At 31.5% G+C, this 19,372-nt stretch overlaps 4 protein-coding genes across 4 annotated transcripts; all 4 read left to right on the top strand.

The window, feature by feature from the left end:
* Window positions 1-2,807: 2,807 nt before the first annotated feature.
* LOC121204761 (DEAD-box ATP-dependent RNA helicase 52C) lies at window positions 2,808-6,850 on the top strand. Its single transcript, XM_041075269.1, has 6 exons — window positions 2,808-3,954; window positions 4,086-4,169; window positions 4,391-4,633; window positions 5,373-5,543; window positions 5,723-5,836; window positions 6,021-6,850. The coding sequence occupies exons 1-6, from the start codon at window positions 3,280-3,282 to the stop codon at window positions 6,606-6,608; spliced, it is 1,875 nt and encodes a 624-aa protein (XP_040931203.1). The 5' UTR covers window positions 2,808-3,279; the 3' UTR covers window positions 6,609-6,850.
* Window positions 6,851-7,871: 1,021 nt separating this feature from the next.
* On the top strand, window positions 7,872-9,653 carry LOC107909217 (NHP2-like protein 1). The gene is made up of 5 exons (XM_016836678.2): window positions 7,872-7,982; window positions 8,079-8,199; window positions 8,287-8,390; window positions 9,169-9,300; window positions 9,389-9,653. Exons 1-5 carry the CDS (start codon window positions 7,980-7,982, stop codon window positions 9,413-9,415), a joined length of 387 nt encoding a protein of 128 aa, XP_016692167.1. The 5' UTR covers window positions 7,872-7,979; the 3' UTR covers window positions 9,416-9,653.
* Window positions 9,654-13,016: 3,363 nt separating this feature from the next.
* On the top strand, window positions 13,017-13,770 carry LOC121204759 (histone H3.2). Its single transcript, XM_041075267.1, has one exon. It carries the CDS (start codon window positions 13,217-13,219, stop codon window positions 13,625-13,627), a length of 411 nt encoding a protein of 136 aa, XP_040931201.1. The 5' UTR covers window positions 13,017-13,216; the 3' UTR covers window positions 13,628-13,770.
* A 2,516-nt stretch (window positions 13,771-16,286) lies between these two features.
* On the top strand, window positions 16,287-16,985 carry LOC121204760 (histone H3.2). The gene has a single exon (XM_041075268.1). It carries the CDS (start codon window positions 16,437-16,439, stop codon window positions 16,845-16,847), a length of 411 nt encoding a protein of 136 aa, XP_040931202.1. The 5' UTR covers window positions 16,287-16,436; the 3' UTR covers window positions 16,848-16,985.
* The last annotated feature ends 2,387 nt before the right edge of the window (window positions 16,986-19,372 follow it).

Genomic DNA, 19,372 nt, shown 5'->3' with positions numbered 1-19,372 from the left:
TGCTATGGCAATTGGCATATTGATAGTAGTAAAATTTTCAACTTATTTTTTATTTATTGTTTTGATTTTTTTTTTAAGAAAAAGGTTTTCAGGTCATTTTCATACTTCTTTTCAACTACCCATTTTTAGATTACATATTATGGCATGAAATTATTACATACCTTATAAGGCACGATTGATTAAATAACATCAATATTATATAAATAAAATAATTAAAAATTGTATCACGTTTTATTTTATATATGGATTTTTATTTAATCAATTTAACTTGTAAAATAATTTAAATCGGAATTAAATATTTTAAATTGATTTATCTATTAAGTTTTAGTACGAATAGCATAGGCATTGTTGTCAATACAAGAGGATGTGGGTTTGATGCGTATTATCCTCCTATTTATAGGTTGAGGAGGGATTATGGGTTGTTCTAAACATTATATCCAAAAAAAACAGATATGATTGGGACTTATAACGAGATTTTTTAAAATAATTTTGGAGTTAAATAAATATTAAAAATAACAAAAATACAACCTTTTACTAATGTAAAAGTAATAACTATTTAAAGATTTCATTATAATAAAATCTTATGAGATTTTTTAAAATTTAAGGATTGAAATAAAAAATGAGAAGAAGAAATATTAATTCACCGTTGATCATGTCATAAAAATTTTGCATAGAGAAATGTGATTTTACCTTTTAATTAATTTAACCAATTTCAATACTAAATGTGAGAAATTAATTTTCGGGGAAAAACAACACATCCAGTCATTGATTTAACAGGTTTCAGGTCACTAACATGATTTTCTAGTTTCTGATATGGCTTGATCAAGCGACTATATTCTCCTCGTTGTTATCTTTTAACCGCAGTTGTTGATTTAAAATTGATCCCATGATATCCTACTATAATAAGATATTGCATTTGATGAAACTTGCTTTTGTGTTGCTTTTAAATATGTAATTTTTTAGTAGGACCTATGTACCTTTATGTCTGTTAATGGTATAGGACGAATAATTATTTTAAAAATTGTAGTTGTCTCTTTTAACAATGTCATCACTAAAGTTTAAATATAAATTCTCCCATTGAAAGTGAAATGTGTTATCCCATTGCACCCGGCACTTGTTATGCAATTTAAACATGAATAAACATGATTGATAATTTTAATTAATTCTACTATTAATCCCTGAACTATATAATAAGTTATGAATTTAATCATTTTAATTTTTATATTTTTAAAATTTTAGATTTCAATTTCAACCTATTGAATACATTAGTTGCTATATAATCCTTTAACAACCTATCAATAACTTGGAGAAAAAACTATATTCTACAAGTTGAATTAATTGCTAACTTCAAATAAAACACTAATTGAGTGAAATATTTTATTGATTTTCAATTATTTTAGGAGAAAATTTTTGCATTTAATCCTTATTTTAATAAATAAAATAAAATTTAATAGTGTAAAAAATTCTAAAAATTTTTCAAAAAGAAAAATTAAATCTCTGTTTTTTTACTCAATTGGGTATTTAAACTTTTAAAATACATAAAAAAGGCCCTCAAATTAAAAAAAACAATTAAGCCATTTTTTTATGCAATTGGGTATTTGAACTTTTAAAATACATCAAAAAAGCCCTTCGTCTGTTAAATTTAATAGTTGACCTTTAAAGTTAACCTGTCTTTAATTTTTTTAGTTAAAATTATTATGTCACAACTACGACATGACATAAGACAAAAAAAAGATAAAAAATAGAAATCAATAAAAGTTATAAAAGTTATTAAATTTTAATAAAAAATATAAAAATATTAAATTTTTATTAAAATTATTAAATATAAAAAAGTCATAAAAAATTGTAAAATTTTATAAAAATCGTAAAAAAATTATAAATTGCATCAAAAAGACTCTTTAACTATTAACTTTAACCGATGACCGTTAAAGTTAACGATCCCCTAGTTTTTTTTAGTTAAAGCTATCACATGTCGCAACAAAGCGTGACATGTGGCGAAAAATGGTAATAAAATTAAAATCAATAAAATTTATAGAAAAATTATAAAATGTTTCTTTTGGTATGATAATTTTTATAAATTTTTTACTATTTTTATAATTTTTTCTATTTTTTTCTAATTTTTAATATTTTTATTAAAACATAATAACTTTTATAACTTTTATTAATTTTTATTTTTATCATTTTTTACTATATTTCATGTCGTTATTGTGACATGTGGTGGCTTTAATTGAAAAAGTTAAGGGCGGTTAACTTCAATAGTCAAATGGCCTTTTTGATGCGTTTTGACAGTTTAAGTACCCAATTGAGTGAAAAAAAGTAGGGGCTTAGTTATTTTTTTGAAAAAGTTTGAGGGCTTTTTTGATACATTTTAAAAGTTTAAGAACCTAATTAAGTGAAAAAAAAATAGAGACTTATTTTTTTAAAAAAAGTTTGACAGTTTTTACACTCTTCAGCCTAAAAAAAGAAAACAAAAGTTTGGCAATTATCAACCAATATGATATTGAAATGCAAATAACTGCACAATAGAAGGACCAAAATCAAACTTATACCGTTGTAAATGAAAAAAAAACTCAAATAAGCAATTATCATTTATTAACCAATACATCTCGAAAAGCAAATAACTGCCTAAAAGAGGGATCAAAATAAAAATTATATATTCTTAAATGAAAAGAACAAAAATTGGCAATTAACAACCAACGAGATCTCGAAATGAAAATAACTGCATAGTTTAGGGACCACAATTAAAATTATACCTTTTAAATGAAATGAACAGTAATCAACAATACCTCGAAACGTGGATAGCCTCCATAGATATTTCATTTCACCAAAAAAAAAAGCTTACACTTTTCGCGTTCTTCTCTCCCTCCCCTTTCTATAAACCCCTCCTCTGTTCCTTTTCATCTCCCACGTAACCCCTTCTTCACATGGAAATGAAACGTTTATAAAAGTAATGATAACCCTTCCTTTCTCTGTTCTCGTAAATCCGCCATTTTTTCCACCTTCAGTACCCTTAAAAATAGCGGACAGTGGGGAGAGAGTTAACAGAGAGTTTCATTAGAGTTTCTTTACAGTGTTTTTTTTTTCATTTGTTTCCATTGTTGGGAAAGAAACAAATAAAGAAAACCAGAGCTAACTTCTTGTTTTTTATATATAAATCAAGATACCCTTTTCGTTTCATCATGTTTCTCTGCGTTTAAATTCCTTTCATGGGTGTTTTTTAGTTTTTGGGGTTTTTTTGGGTTTCTTTTAAGCTAGGTGAAGGTGAAAACGAAAAAAAGGATGACTCGGAATGGTGTGTTTACTGAGTCAACTTGGAAACCGACTCGCCCAACTAGACCAAGGTACCTTCCTCCCCATTTGAGACCTCAAAATGACAATGCTGGCTTTCTTGACAATGCTACCCGTACCCCTGAGTTAACTCGCTCACGTTTTAACTCTCACCAACCCGCTCGTTCCACCCGCTGTCGAGGCCGTGGCCGTGGACCACGGTTCGCCGGTCGCCGGAACCTGAACTGGGAAGATGAAAAGTTCGACGAGCTTGAAGTTATTGACGACGCGTTAGAAGGAACAAACGAGACTAACAACAACTTGGAAGCCTACGAGGACATTCCGGTACAAGCGAGCGGCGACAACATACCGCCGCCGGTGGCGACATTTGCGGAAATCGGTTTGGGGGATGGTTTGAAGAAAAATATAAGGAGGTGCAATTACCTGAAGCCAACGCCAATACAACGCTACGCTATACCCATAGCGGTAGCCGGTCGGGACTTGATGGCTTGTGCTCAAACAGGATCAGGCAAAACGGCTGCCTTCTGTTTTCCCATCATTTCTGGGGTTTTAAAGGACCCATCCTTGGTTTCCGGTCATGGTGATGGTGGTGGCGTTGGCGGAAGTGCGGCGGTGGCGTGTCCCCTTGCCCTTATTTTAGCTCCTACCAGAGAGTTGTCTTGTCAGGTGAGATCTTTGCTTTTATTTTTTTCTTACTTGGAGTTGGTGAAAATATTATATTATTTTTATTATGAAGAAATAATATTGCCTTTCTTTAATCATTTGTTTATTTTTATTTTTTAATGGTGTGTTATTAGATATTCGAAGAGGCAAAGAAATTTGCTTATATGACTGGTGTTAAAATCTCTGTTGCATATGGAGGGACTCCTATTTATCAGCAGGTATTCTTTATATACACATGTATACATACTTCCATGCATGCACATATATAGGTAAATTTAACATCGTAAACTGAGTAATATAGATAAAGAAAAAGGGGATTTGGGTGCTTTTTTCTTTGATTCTTGATTATTATTCATTTTCATCAATTTGGTTCGATCATTCTGTATGATCTGATATGCAATGGCCACAATATTGGTGTTTTTTTTTTTTGGTTCTTCAGTTGAGAAGCTTAGAAAAAGGTGTTGATATACTGGTTGCTACACCTGGCCGGCTGGTGGATATGATTGAGAGAGCAAGGGTTTCACTTGGGATGATAAAATATTTAGCTTTAGATGAGGCAGATAGAATGTTGGATATGGGGTTTGAGCCTCAGATTCGTAAGATTGTTGAGCAAATGGACATGCCTCCACCTGGAACAAGGCAAACTATGCTTTTCAGTGCTACATTTCCAGATGATATACAGGTTTCAATTCTATGCCTCTATTTGCTTTTCATTGGATATCGGAATATGACCATTGAACACCTTCTAAATATATAAAAATCTTGAAAAAACTTGAACAAATCCATGTCTGATGCACTTGAGTCCATGTAGCATAGTTGATACATGGTAATCTTGATGTATGAAGTGTCAGTGTTTGAACCTATATCCAGATGTGGGTTTAGGGAAATGGTCCTTGAATTAAGAACATATCCGTGTTTGATGCATCCAAGTCCATGTAACTTGAAAAAATTGGACACACCTGTGTCTAATGCACTCGAGTCCATGTAACATGGTTGATACGTGGTAATCTTGATGAATGAAGTATCCATGTTTGAAGTATATCCAGATTTGAGTACGGGGAGATATGGTCCTTGAATTAAAAACCTCCAAGTTGAATATATTCATGTTTGTTCCATCAAAGTTCAAGTATGCATGTTGCGCAAGAGTCCATGTAACATAATGGATACATACATGGTAATCTTGAAGTACGAAGTATACATGTTTGAAGCATATCTTGATGTGAGTAAGAGGATATGTCTTTGAATTAAGGCCCTCCTAGTTGAACATACTCGTATTCGGTGCATCCAAGTAACCTAGCTGAAGTATCCATGCTTGATGCATATAATCCTTGAAGACTCTCCAAATACATAGAAATCTTGAAAAAAAACTTGAACATACTCGTGTTTGGCACAATTGTTTTCATGCAACCTTTGTTTTGCAGAGACTTGCTTCCGATTTCCTTTCGGACTATATATTTTTGGCTGTTGGAAGGGTTGGTTCCAGCACTGATTTGATTGTCCAGAGAGTTGAATTAGTTCAAGAAATGGACAAAAGAAGCCATCTTTTGGATCTTCTTCGTTCTCAAAGGTCCAATGCAACTCCCCATAGCAAGGTAATGCCAGCTGCCATTACGATGTTCATTATGTTATATTAAGTTGAATGTCATCATCATATGGGAGCCTCATCATCACCGGTATTCTCGGGGTCCTGACGGATACCCTTCTGCAGACCAATGCATTCATTTATGTTTAAACATGTTGATAAAGAGATTCTTTTTTTAATGTTTTGCAGCATGCTTTAACTCTTGTTTTCGTGGAGACAAAGAGAGGCGCAAATGAATTGGAACGTTGGTTATCGAGGAACGGTTTTCCAGCCATTGCAATGCATGGTGACAAAGTGCAGATGGTTAGCTTCATACCTTATTTCCTACCTTTCTTAATATGCCTAATTATATTATGCATATTTCTAGGTGTGTATCTCTATATTCATGTCCAGATATGGCATCGGAATAATGTTGTCAGAGATGGGTATTTCAAGAAAAATGAAAAGTTGGTGTAACGTAACATGTATTTATCTTTCAAATTTGTAGGAAAGAGAGCAAGCTCTGAGATCTTTCAAAAGTGGTGCTACTCCAATACTAGTTGCTACTGATGTTGCTTCACGTGGACTTGACATCCCTCATGTTGCACACGTTATTAACTTTGACATGCCGAAAAACATAGATGATTACGTGCATCGGATAGGTCGGACCGGCCGTGCCGGGAAATGCGGACTGGCTACCGCGTTCTTCAGCGACAAGAACATGCCTCTAGCAAAGTCATTGACTGAATTAATGGAGGAGTCAAACCAGGAAGTTCCATCTTGGCTAGTCCAACATGCTGAGAATCACTCTGCCAGCGGTTGGGTTAGACACAGTGGACCCGATTTTGGTGGCTACGACTTCCGAAAAGGCACAGCATCTTCAAGCAATTACAATGATACTTATGCTGTTCCTGCCATTGATGGTTACCAGGCTGCTGCAAGTGTCAATGATCAACCTTTTCTTAGCAGTGGCAACTTTTACTCCGATCCTTCTGTCAAAACCGGTAATGTCAATTATCTCTACACTGATGCCGCCGCCGCTCCATACGAATATGCGTACAGTTACGGATCGGTTATTGCCAGTGGCTGGGACTAGATTTGAACATCCCTCCAAAGTTGATGGTTTAGAGATTGGGGCATAAACATGAATTAGAAAACTGTTTTAGTTGATTTTCCAGGGAAATATGCAATATATAATCTTTACCAGATTTTGGTTGCTTTTGGAGTTTTTGGGATATTAAAAAAAATTCAAAATCTGTGTATTTTGATCTGATAAACTTGCTGTAATCAGATTTTAGACTCTTATGAAATTTTAGCATATTCCAATCGAGTCTTTCAGGGCTTTGTTAATTTGTTAATTTTTGCATGTACCTCACGAACCGGCCCTAAATCACCAGCCAGCCCTCGACCTCATGATTGACGACTTGACCTCCTTGGTTACATCACAAGCCCACTACATGCTCTCACTCTCTACCTCGTTAACAACCAGGTGAGCATCCACCATGGGCACTTTTGACAAACACTAGGCATTTGTCATCCATAGATTGCACTTACTAAATTAGATCTCTCTGACACGACAAATGGTGGATTCAAAAATACTACTTAAGGTTAGAGACGAATTAGAAAATTTTAGGGGCAGAAATTAAATTATATATTTTTATGATAGTAAAAATATAATTTTATCGTTTTAATAATTATATTTTTATAATTTTCAAGGGATAAAATTATTTTTTTATTATTTATGAGGAGATAAAGTATAATTTTATCATTACTAATTTAAAATTTTATAAATTATAAAGGGTTTAAATGAAAATTTTCATTTTAAAAGAGTTAAGTTCTTACCAACCCCTTTAAATCTGTCCCTAATAACAACTAATATCTAAGAGGAAGAGACATTATTAGATCAACTGAGCTCTAGAAAGTACGAAGCCAATAATAAAATAACATGTCACGCCTTAGAAAAGGCCGACTGTGTTGTATATAAGATAACTCAGGACATAGGACTAGATCTCTCTCTCTCATCCACCATTTTCAGCCTCTTTAACTCTACCCATCGAATAAATCATCTCAAATCACTACAGTCTCCATCTTCTATCAATAATATTTAGAATTAAAAATATTATATTAAATTAAAAATCGAATTAAGAATTTTAATAACCCACAACCCACCTTAATCATAATCAAGACAATAACCAATTAAACCAATAAAATGGAGTTAACCGAACACATATTGGTTATAACCAATTTCTTCTTACCCTAAATGTGGACAAATCTAATTTGGGCTTTTAGTTCAGACCCAATCCAAAGAAAAAATACGGGTCAGATCCATGGGCATAAACCATGTTAACCGACCCGACTCACACAACTTATAAAATCATGTCGGTCATCTTTGCATTAACTTACTCTCTTAAACCCTAAATCTTATTACCTCTAAAAGAAAACCCTAGCCGTCTCTGACAAACCAAAAATGGTACTTCGTTTTCTCTCTCAATTCGGTTAATGTTTGCTAACCCAAAATGATATTTATTCTTTGCATTAACCCAAATTGGCGTCTTATTTTTTGCAGACTGGAGAACCAGTGAACCCCAAAGCATACCCTTTAGCAGATGCTCAATTAACGACGACGATTTTGGATCTCGTTCAACAAGCTGCTAACTACAAGCAGCTCAAAAAGGGAGCTAATGAAGGTTTGGAACGATACCCATTTTTCCTTTTTTTGTGGTTTTTCTGGTTGTGTTCTGATACGGGGGTTTCTTTATTTTGTTGGGTTTCAGCTACTAAGACACTTAATAGAGGTATATCGGAGTTTGTTGTCATGGCTGCCGATACTGAGCCTCTTGAGATTCTTTTGCATCTTCCTTTGCTTGCTGAAGATAAGGTAAATTAGTTTTATGGGATTTATGTATGATATTTTTGTTTATTTTCTTGGTATGTAATGTATACAGTATAGTATGATAGTAGAAGGTAGCTAAAGGTTTGTGCATAAAACTATATGAAATAACAGGAGTTTGAACATTTTTGGAGCCTACCTTTGCTTGTTTCATGTTTATGGTTGACATGCTAATGGTTGTATAATGTTTTGTTGTGTTTATTGAGTTAATTACTGGAACCGGTCTTGCAAATTATGTAACTTTGAGAGGTTTTTTGACAAATAGTTTGATTGCTTCAAGTTAGTAATGTCCCTAGCTATGGATTTGGAACTTTGATTCTTCTGCAAAAGCATGAGCCAATATAGGCTGAGGAATCAGTGAGTATATATATATTCATATGTATCCAATATGGGTATACTCAATTTATTTCAAGTTTTTCATGTATTTGGATGGATTTTTGGAAGATCATATACCCGTACTCATGTTTGGATATGCATTGGAAATGAGTGTTGAACAAGGGTATTTCAAGAAAAAATGAAGAGTCAATGACATAGGAATTTAACATAAGATTATTGCACTCTATGTTTTATATGACATGTTTTCCATTCTTGAGCTATGAAGCATTCCTATGATATTTTGATGGTTCATATAGCTCATTATAAAGTTTATTATGGAAACAAACATAGACTGCCATGACTTTGATTCCTTTCCATGGAGGAAAAATTATTTTCCAATGGCTTTTGCTTAAAGATTACAATGATAACCTCCGTGTTTGAACTTCTGCAGAATGTCCCATATGTATTTGTTCCCTCAAAGCAAGCACTTGGCCGAGCATGCGGTGTCACAAGACCTGTAATCGCATGCTCCGTCACATCAAATGAAGGAAGCCAGTTGAAATCGCAAATACAACAGCTCAAGGTATACTTTCCTTTCCGAAACAAATTTCTTCCATTATAAAACTCATGGCTGTTTGCATTTGCTTATATTCTTCATTTGTGAAATGCAGGATGCCATTGAGAAGCTCCTAATCTAAAGATATTACGTAACTCGTATTCGGTGTGATGGGCCTCTTGGAATGTGGTGGTCGCTCCTTTAGAGACTTTGACTGATTAAGTCGTGCCACTATCGAGCCGCTGTTTTAGTATTCGACCTTAAAAAAATGTCGTTGTTGTGTCCTATTAGGTTTTCTTATGAACTGAGGAAAAAAGGATAATCTTGAATTGATCTTTTAGCACATCTTAGTATCAATGAAGTTTTAATCGATGTTTTAACATAACTTGTTAATATGTTGTATTAGTGCTGTTACAGGTTCATAGTATTGTCCCTTAATTGCAAAGCTCTCCTACCATAACCAATCATAAGTCAACCTGGTGATAGTAGAGAGAAGTGCTAGAGTCGACCTATGGAAGGATGGTCCATGGGTTCATTACAAACGTGGTAGTGAAGGCAATAATACCCCAAAGGTTATTGCCAATGCTAACTAGTTGCAAAGCCTGTAGCCTGTCCTATACAAAATTCACTAGTCACTATTGTTATTGCCATAAACAATAGATAAGATAGATAAGAAAATGCGATAGATTCATTAGAATCCACAAAATGGGTGGGCGGCTAGTTAGAGACATCATAATCAACATCAATATTAACAATCTGCCAATTTATTATGGTCAAATTCGTCCGGTAAAGTACCATGAAGGTAAGTCATATTAAATTTTATTTTATTTTACTTAAAAAAAAGAGTAAATTTGTCAGTATATGTTAAAATCAAATAGCAAATTAATTTTTTTTTGTTAATTTTTTATTATCTCTTTTACTGTTAAATGTGGTTGATAAAATAGTTAAATAGTTGCATGATGTATACCTCATTTTGGTGTATAAAATCAATTTTAAAGAATAAAAATAGAATTTTTTAATAGAAGAATTGATTAGCTCTTTAATTTAACTTACATTGATTAATTTACTATTTTTTTAAATAAAGATAAAATATGAACCAAATCTTAGTACAAGGGTTTTTATAGTACTTTTATCATGTGCAAACTTGTGTTCTAAAAAGTAACATTATGTTCTCTAACTCTAGTTTCCAATAGTCCTATGATTTTCACCTATAATTTGTTAACCCCTCTTTACATTCTTTCTTTATTTGTTTATTATTTAAGGGATCATTTAGACCCCTTGTGCTCCATAAAATGATGATCTTGGAACTTCAGAAGGGGTGGTACTGCCTTTCTCGCTCGACTTTCTTTTCACCCTCTAGCCCTTAGCCTTTTGGTTCAGCTGTGCCATCAGTTTTTATACATCCCTTGGTGCAAGTCTTTTCTTTCTAGAGTAATCCTCAATGCTTGTAATCTTACACGACTAAGAGTTCGGTACCTCAAATCTATTGAAGCTCATTTGTACAACCATATTGTTCCTTTTCTTCTATATAAGGCCTAGTTTCGTTCTCAACACATCGGATGCCATTTCCTCAGAACTATTATTAGTGTATGAACTTGAAACAATGGGATTACAAGCTAAGGATGGAAAGACACTCCCCTTATTTAGAATGATTGTCCTTAAAAAAACCAACTAGGATTAAGCAATTGGACAGCATTCTGACCCGAGCTTGGCCTTCAGATGGCCCCATTGAGTACATTTTCATCTTTGAGAAGGAAGATGACAAACTCCTTGTCGTGAATCAAGGACCCTGCTCCACAATAGATAGCCCCTTGATAATCAAAGACTAGCCAATTCAAGCCACCTTTAAAGAAGCAATTTTCTCCATTGCCTAATTGATACATATCGAGGAGACAAGGCTAACACCTTTTGGGAGGGAAGATGAAAAACAAGGTTGAACTCAAAGTTGAAGAGCCCCCGTGGGCTGACTTTAAACTAAAAGGAAAGATCTTGATGATTTCGGCTTTCATGTCAAGTACAAGAGACTGCTAATCGTGTGTCATGTTAGGCAAGTTTAGCAACTCTGATAGAGAATGCTCATTTAAGGAGAAACTCTAAAATATCACCTCTATGGCCCATGGATTCGAGATAGCTCTATATTTTGATTCGTGAAATACTTTGCAATAGAAAAAATTCATTGCCTCAAGGCAAGAACCCTTATGCCGCTCGAGTTATTGGATTTAAATTCAAGATATTCAAATTTGACTTATTCAGTAACTTAAACTATTTGATTTGATAATAATTATTTAAATTTAAAGGTCGAGGGTTAACTTTGTGTGCGTTAAAATCTCATTTACATTTAGAGTTGAAAATTTGAATTTAAATATTTTGAAAAAAAATTGTATAATAACATAATTTTTATAAAAAAAAAGTTGAAGACAAGGACGTGGTTGCTAGAGATGAAACCTAAATCTTTATACATCGCAACATCAAAATTTGAAAACTTTTTAAATATTTAAAGTTATTGCAATGTGTTTAAATGCCCATTTTCTCAATTACTACGACAAAACGACTTCCTTATATTTAGAATATTGTCAATTTATTGGATCGTATCTTTGGATTAAGTTGATATCATGGAGTGAATCAAGTCCATAAATGAAAATCACGTCACTTGAAGGAACTTATTTTGAAGGTCGAATCGGATCACTTATATTGAACCCCTTGAATTAAGGAAGTTAGATTGGATCGAAACATTGAAGACTTATCTACTAACAGTCCATTTTACTTTGGTTGTTAATAAAATATTGTTTCCAACTATTTTAGTTGTTGTTTATTATATTAATTGAGAGGATTGTATAGGCTGTTGTATCGGTTAATTAAGAGAACTTGTATGTTAAAGTGATGAGCGTTATTTGTGAGAGTGCATTTGAGATTATAAAAGTTGTGTCACGGTTTCATAGATTAAGTTATTGGGGAGAGAATTTAGTAGTGAGTAATTTAATCTTCGAAAGTTTCGAAAGCACAACTGTGAGGAATCATCACTGGGGTGTTTTAGGTTTAGGTTCATTAGTTGTAATTGTTTGAAGATAGTGGATTCTTCTTATTAAGTTAAGCTTGATAATTTCAAATGAGGAGAAACGTATACTATTAAATATGAACTTTATCATCTTGATTTCAATAACCTCATTCGTTCACGCAAGAAATCTGCTAAATAATACTATTATTTTATTAATGGTATAAAACAATAAAGACTTAAAAGATAATAGTCACTCCCTAACTTATAAATAGGATGAAAATGAGCTTTAACGTATTTGAACCCATGCTCTATTTTATTAACAATAATACCTATATCAATTGAGCTAAGACACAATCGACAAAAAAAATATTCATAAATATTTTTATTTGACGATATCAATAATTTATGACTTAAAATTATTATTTTTAATCTAAAGATTAAATTATTTTTGTTGTTATGGTTCTCATTAGTTATTATAAAAAATTATTATGCCACCTAATTGGATTAAAAAAAAAGGTGGCGGATGAATCTCGTTTTCCTATTGGCTAGTTGGATATCCCACGGATTGTAATCCATGATTTAGTCAATGGACGGCCTAGATCCTCTCTTACACTCCTCGAACAATAAAAAATTGAAAGGAGCCAAAACTTTAACAAAAAAGCCGCTTAATAGAACGAATCTTATTGGCACTTTCCATCGCACATGGATAGACACAGGAACCGTCGATAACTTACCAAATCTACAGTTCAGATTTTCCCATTTAAAAATCTTTATTTACGAGGCACAAAATTCAAAATTTTCACATTTCCCGCTGCTCCGGACTTCCACCTTTTATATATGTAACCCAAAATCATTCAACTCCCACTATCAGAATTTTCTCTGCGAAATTTTCTTGATTTCCTCGCAAGCCAAACAGATTTCACCTCTTATCTCCGAATTATCTCATCTATGGCTCGTACCAAGCAAACAGCTAGGAAATCAACCGGAGGAAAAGCTCCGAGGAAGCAGCTAGCAACAAAGGCCGCGCGTAAGTCCGCTCCGGCGACCGGTGGAGTGAAGAAGCCTCACCGTTTCAGGCCAGGAACTGTTGCTTTGAGAGAGATCCGTAAGTATCAGAAGAGCACTGAGCTGTTGATCAGGAAGCTTCCTTTCCAGAGGTTGGTGAGGGAAATCGCGCAAGATTTCAAGACCGATCTGAGGTTCCAAAGCAGCGCCGTCGCTGCTCTTCAAGAAGCGGCGGAGGCTTATCTCGTCGGACTGTTTGAAGACACTAATTTGTGTGCAATACATGCCAAGAGAGTTACAATCATGCCTAAGGATATCCAACTTGCTAGGAGGATTAGAGGTGAGAGAGCTTAGGTTGCTTGTATTTGCTCGATCGATTTTAAAATTCAGAAAGACCTAGATCTTGGATTTAGTTTCTGGAATTTGCTTTCTCGGCAAAATCTTTATGTAAACGGACGTGTATTTCAATGGAGGTTTAATATTTTCGTTTGTTTAAAGTTATCTATACCTTCCAAATTTTATTGCTAGTAAATTGAACATTTCCGGTTGTGATTAAGAATTTTCGCTAACATCGTTTAATAAATTCTTAAATTTGCAAATGAAGCGATTCTGAAGTTCGAATGCGTTATTGTTCATATTCAGTAAACAAATTTATTTTAAACAATCATATTATTGAAAATTCAAATGCATTTATTGGAACTATTACAGATAAATTTGTTTTAGGCTTAACTTGGATGGGTTGTGTGTTTACCCTAGTGAGGTTAAAAATAGTGGCGGCGGCGGTGAGATTAGTTATTGTAGCGATGAGATTGGATATTGTAGCGGTGAGATTAGAAATAGCGGTGAAGTGTGTGTTTAGATTTAAACGCAGCTGTAGCGGTGAGGTAAAAATGAAAAATGATTATTAAAGATATCATATTAGAATTATATATAATAGAAGTTTTTAAATTATTTTAGTTATATAAAATTATTAAAATATGTGAATTTATAAATTTATTTAATAAAATATTAAAATGTATCTTTTAATATTTTATTATAAATATTTTAATGAATTATATAATCAATTTAAATTATTTATTAGATAAAATGATAATAATTTTTAATTTTTTATTATATAACCAATGTTTAAAACGAATGAAATCATCGGATTTTCTTCTATATGCTCCATTCTTCCTTTGCCTTCTAAAAATTTTAAGTTCTGTTCTCCATTATTGACAGTAGCTAAAAGCTTGAACTTTAAGCATTTTTCCTTCATATTTTACCCGGGTATAATACGTTTCTGCTGGTGCTCTGTTTGAAATTCTTACTTTACTCGGTTAAAGTGTGTTGAAACTCCAATATAGATAGCAGAATTTGGCCGCCAAATCTGAAAAAAATAATAGGTTGATAAAAAAACTTTAAGGATAAAATGGTAAAATAATAAATGGAAGTTCAACCAGTGAGCTTACTGCTGCTGAAAGCTCCAGTTGATTTTTGGGATAGCAGTGTGGTGAGAATTGATTTTGGTTGCACTAAAACACTCAACCAAACAGCTTCCCAGTGAGCTTGGGAGTCCAACTGCACCTCACTGGCTTTAAACGATGAACCAAATGAAGGCTTAGTCTATTATATTGATTGGCGGTAAAATTCATATGGATAAATAGTGAAGGGAAGGATTTTTTTTCCCCTTAAAATAATGGCGGTGGTTGGAGTGATTTTGGTGGCAGCCGTTGAGGCTTTGTTGTTTGTTAGGTATTAGAATTTTGTTAGGGTTTTACATGAATCCGGTCTAATTTGTGATCAGGATTATAATGCTTAAATTACATGTATCATTCATTAATAACATCACATCTTACAAATAATAGATGTATTATAAATAATCATTAAAACTTTAAATTCAATACTTTAAACTGAATATCTTAAATTTGAAAATTATTAATATTTATTTATATTAATTATGTTTAAATGAAATTATTAGTATATATTTATAAATTTTTTTGTTTAATTCAATAATAATACATTATTTTATTATTTATTAATAATATATTAAATTTATGTAACGACTGTGCATCAAATGTCATTCCAAACACTAAATACTCATTAATTAATTTCTTTGACTAATGGTTTTCATTGCTGGCCATTTATGTTTTGATGTGGACATTAATAATCATTGAGCTAATCATTTTGATTTTGTCTCGGTGGTCTATGTTAGCTATAGTTGTTTATGTGGGATTGCCAAATTAGTAAAGTTTAAAAAGTATAATTATAAAAGATATTAAAAATTAAATTTAAATTTTTTAAATAATCTTATTATGTTCAAATTATATGCTTTTTTTGACATAATATTTAAAATTATTAATAATTACTCCCAAACTCATTAATAGGAGGATGATATATTTCAGCACACTCGAATTCACGTCTCCTGTATCGACAATATTATTTATGTAATTTGAGTTAAGATTTAATCGACATTTAAATTTAGAATTAACTTAAATAAATCAATGTCAAAGTTTATTTGAATATTGATATCTATATGTCCAAATTTGTCTGAGTAGTATTTAAAAATTTTAAAAATAAAAATGTAAAATACTATTAAATAATTATATTAAAATGATAATTTATAAAAAGTAATAATAAAAATTTTAGTTTTATTATTATTTTATTATTAAGATTACATCTATAATGGTTACATGTGCTTTTTTAGAATCAATATTTTCCTCCAATGAATTAAAATTGTTGTGTGAAATAAATTCAGATAGATTTAAAGACAATTATGTAAAAGGTGAGGACTGAAAATCCCATATTCCCATTGCCTAGCTGGACATCCCACGGATCGTGATCTATGATTCAGTAAATCGACAGCTTAGATCCTCTCTTACAATGCCCCTTAGAATGAACGAATCATATTGGTCATTTTCAATCGCACACGGATCACGACATTTGCAAAACTCATCAGCCGTCGATAACTCAACTACTCTACGGTTTCGATTCATCCGTTTAAAATTCTTCAATTGCAAAGCACAAAATTCAAAATTTTCACTTTTCCCGCTGCTTCAGAATTTCGCTTATATGTATATATAATCTAAAACCATCCAAATCCCACCATCAGAAATTTCTCTACGAAAATTATTTTAATTTCTCATAAGCTAAACAGATTTTGTCAAATCTCGAAATCATCACATCAATGGCCCGTACAAAGCAAACAGCTAGGAAGTCGACCGGTGGAAAAGCTCCAAGGAAGCAGCTAGCCACGAAGGCCGCCCGTAAGTCTGCTCCGGCGACCGGCGGAGTGAAGAAGCCTCACCGTTTCAGGCCAGGAACCGTGGCTTTGAGAGAGATCCGTAAGTACCAGAAGAGCACCGAATTGTTGATCAGGAAGCTTCCTTTCCAGAGGCTGGTGAGGGAAATCGCTCAAGATTTCAAGACTGATTTAAGGTTCCAAAGCAGCGCCGTCGCTGCTCTTCAAGAAGCTGCGGAGGCTTATCTCGTCGGATTGTTTGAAGACACTAACCTTTGTGCAATTCATGCTAAGAGGGTTACTATCATGCCCAAGGATATCCAGCTTGCTAGGAGGATCAGAGGTGAAAGAGCTTAGATCGTTTGTATTTACTTGATTGATTGTGAAATTAGGTTAGATCTAGTGTTTGGTATCCGTTTTTGGAATTTGCTTTTTCGCAAAAGTCCTTATGTAAACGGTCGTCTTTCTATGGAGTTCTCATATTTTCGTTTAAAATTTGGCTCTACTTTTGATTTCGAGTTTCATATTCTTCATCATCAACCGATGAATGATTTTGAAATGATTAAGTAAATCTGAAAATAATTTTGTGGAGTTATCGTCAAGAATTTATTATTTGAGATGGTGATTGAGACGGTGTTGGATGGGTGGTCGTTGAGACTGCCGATGAGGCTACGGTGATTGTTGATGTTGGGTTTTGGTTCCGGTTAAAAATAATAGTTAATAACATTTATAATTATATATAATTGATTTAAAATAATAGTTTGAATCCATATTTTCGCTTAATCAATTAAGTATGGGCTCCGGAGTCACAAAAGTATTCGTATTATATATTTAAAAAATGTGCTAAAATATTACAAAATTTGTTCTTTTTATACCATTATTAGAATTAAATATAAATTTTATATTTTATATTTTTTTATATTAATAACAATATTAATATTAATCCAATTATAATTTATTTCACACGATTTTAACTTTTAATTATTAAAATAATTATTATATTATAGTAGGTTCTACCAATTTTTATTTAGTATATATTTATTCAGTATTTTTAACAAAAAATTCGTACGAATAAATTTAGTTGTTTTGATAATTCAACATGAATTTTGATTTATAAATTCTTTGAAAGTAAATTAATTTCTAAATCTAAAAAATACATATTTGATTTATAAATTGTAATTTCAAATCGCCCCTTTAAATTTATTATAATAATAATAATAATAAAAGACTCTTAAGTTAACCTGTGGGCACTTTGGTTTGATATTTAATCATATCTGACATAGATTTAGTTATGGAACAAAATATTTGTTTAAATCAATATTTTATTTTTTTCACCTGGACTTTGTCAAATAAAAAATCTTTTTTATTTAAAGTTAACGTTAAAATTATTTAAATATATGTAAAAAATAAATTAAATTTCTCAAAAAATCCGAATAACGTTGAAAGTAGAAAAATTAAATTTTTAAAAAACAAAAATACAACTAAATTTTAAAAACACATAATGCGATTTTATATTATATTTATATTTTATAAAATAAATATTTATCATATTTATGTTATATTCTAAGTAGTGATGGTTAAACCTAAAGTGTGAATTAATTTTAAATTGAGATATTAAAATTACTATTTTACTTTCATATTCTTAATTTTTAATATAATATAAATTATATAACAATCTCTAAAATATTTAAGTGAAATATTTATAAATTACTTTTAAATTATTTACAGAATGTACATTAAATTTATTTTTTCATAATCAGTTATTTTAAAAAGTATATGTAGTGAAAGAATTAATTATTGTTGTCGACAATAAATCTTAATTAAGATATAAAAATCTATTAAAAACAATATTTTTAATTTTTAATATTTATTACGAAAATAGAATAAAATTCATTTTTTCCTTAAACCTAAATCATCATTGTACTTCGGATTTTTTTTATTTCTTAAATTTTTATCAGATTAAAATTAATAATAAAATTTTTGTATTTATAAATTCATTAAGGGATAAATGTCAGGTCATAATGGGTATTTATTCCTCACAACAATCAGCCCATTGAAATGACCATTCACCTTACAATTTTGCTTAATGCCCTCCAACTTTTTTTTTTTTTTACGAATTTTACTTTTTTAATAATTAAAAAGCAAAGCATTCAAGTATCACGCCACCGGCAAACTTCACTTTCATGAGGTTCATTATTACTCAGCCAATTCCCACTTTCCTCTCACAACGTCTTCCATCCACGCGCTCTTTGCCCTTATTTACAATCTTAAATAATTAATAATTAAAAAAAGTATATTTAGTTTAATTTTAAAATATTATTATATTCATTAAATTAATTGAAAATTAGAAAAATGAAGCAAATTTTTAAATAAGGAAACATAATAATTATTTTACTGAATATTAAAATATTTTTAAAAAATAAACTAAAAATAAAATATGAATTAAATAAAAAGATCATGTAACTTTCATGTACTCAAAACATTGATCATGTCTCCCCTAGAGGTTGGCTCTTGTTAAATTCTGTGGTAATCAGTTGAGAAATTGGGATAATAACATTTAGTCCCTAAATTTTGTAATTTTTTATTTGGTTATTAAATATCGATTATGTTAAGGTATAATGATGTAACACTGTAAAATATATTTTTTATTTTTTTAAAATTTTATATATGCTTCTTTTAAATTTTTTTATGTGTTGACATGACATAATATTTGAATTTCACATAATTATTCTTAAATGGAATCCAAGTTCGTGGACTAAATTATAAAATATTTTCAAAATTTGAGATCAATGTGTACAAATAAAAAATAAAAAACTACGTTGAAAAATGTTATTAAATTTATGGACTAAATATCCCTAAAATTTAAATTTAATTTAAAATGA

Source organism: Gossypium hirsutum, chromosome A08 (genome assembly GCF_007990345.1).
Source record: "Gossypium hirsutum isolate 1008001.06 chromosome A08, Gossypium_hirsutum_v2.1, whole genome shotgun sequence".
NCBI lineage: Eukaryota > Viridiplantae > Streptophyta > Magnoliopsida > Malvales > Malvaceae > Gossypium > Gossypium hirsutum.
The sequence above is the reverse complement of the archived record's forward strand: the minus strand, read 5'-3'. Positions and strand labels throughout refer to the sequence as shown.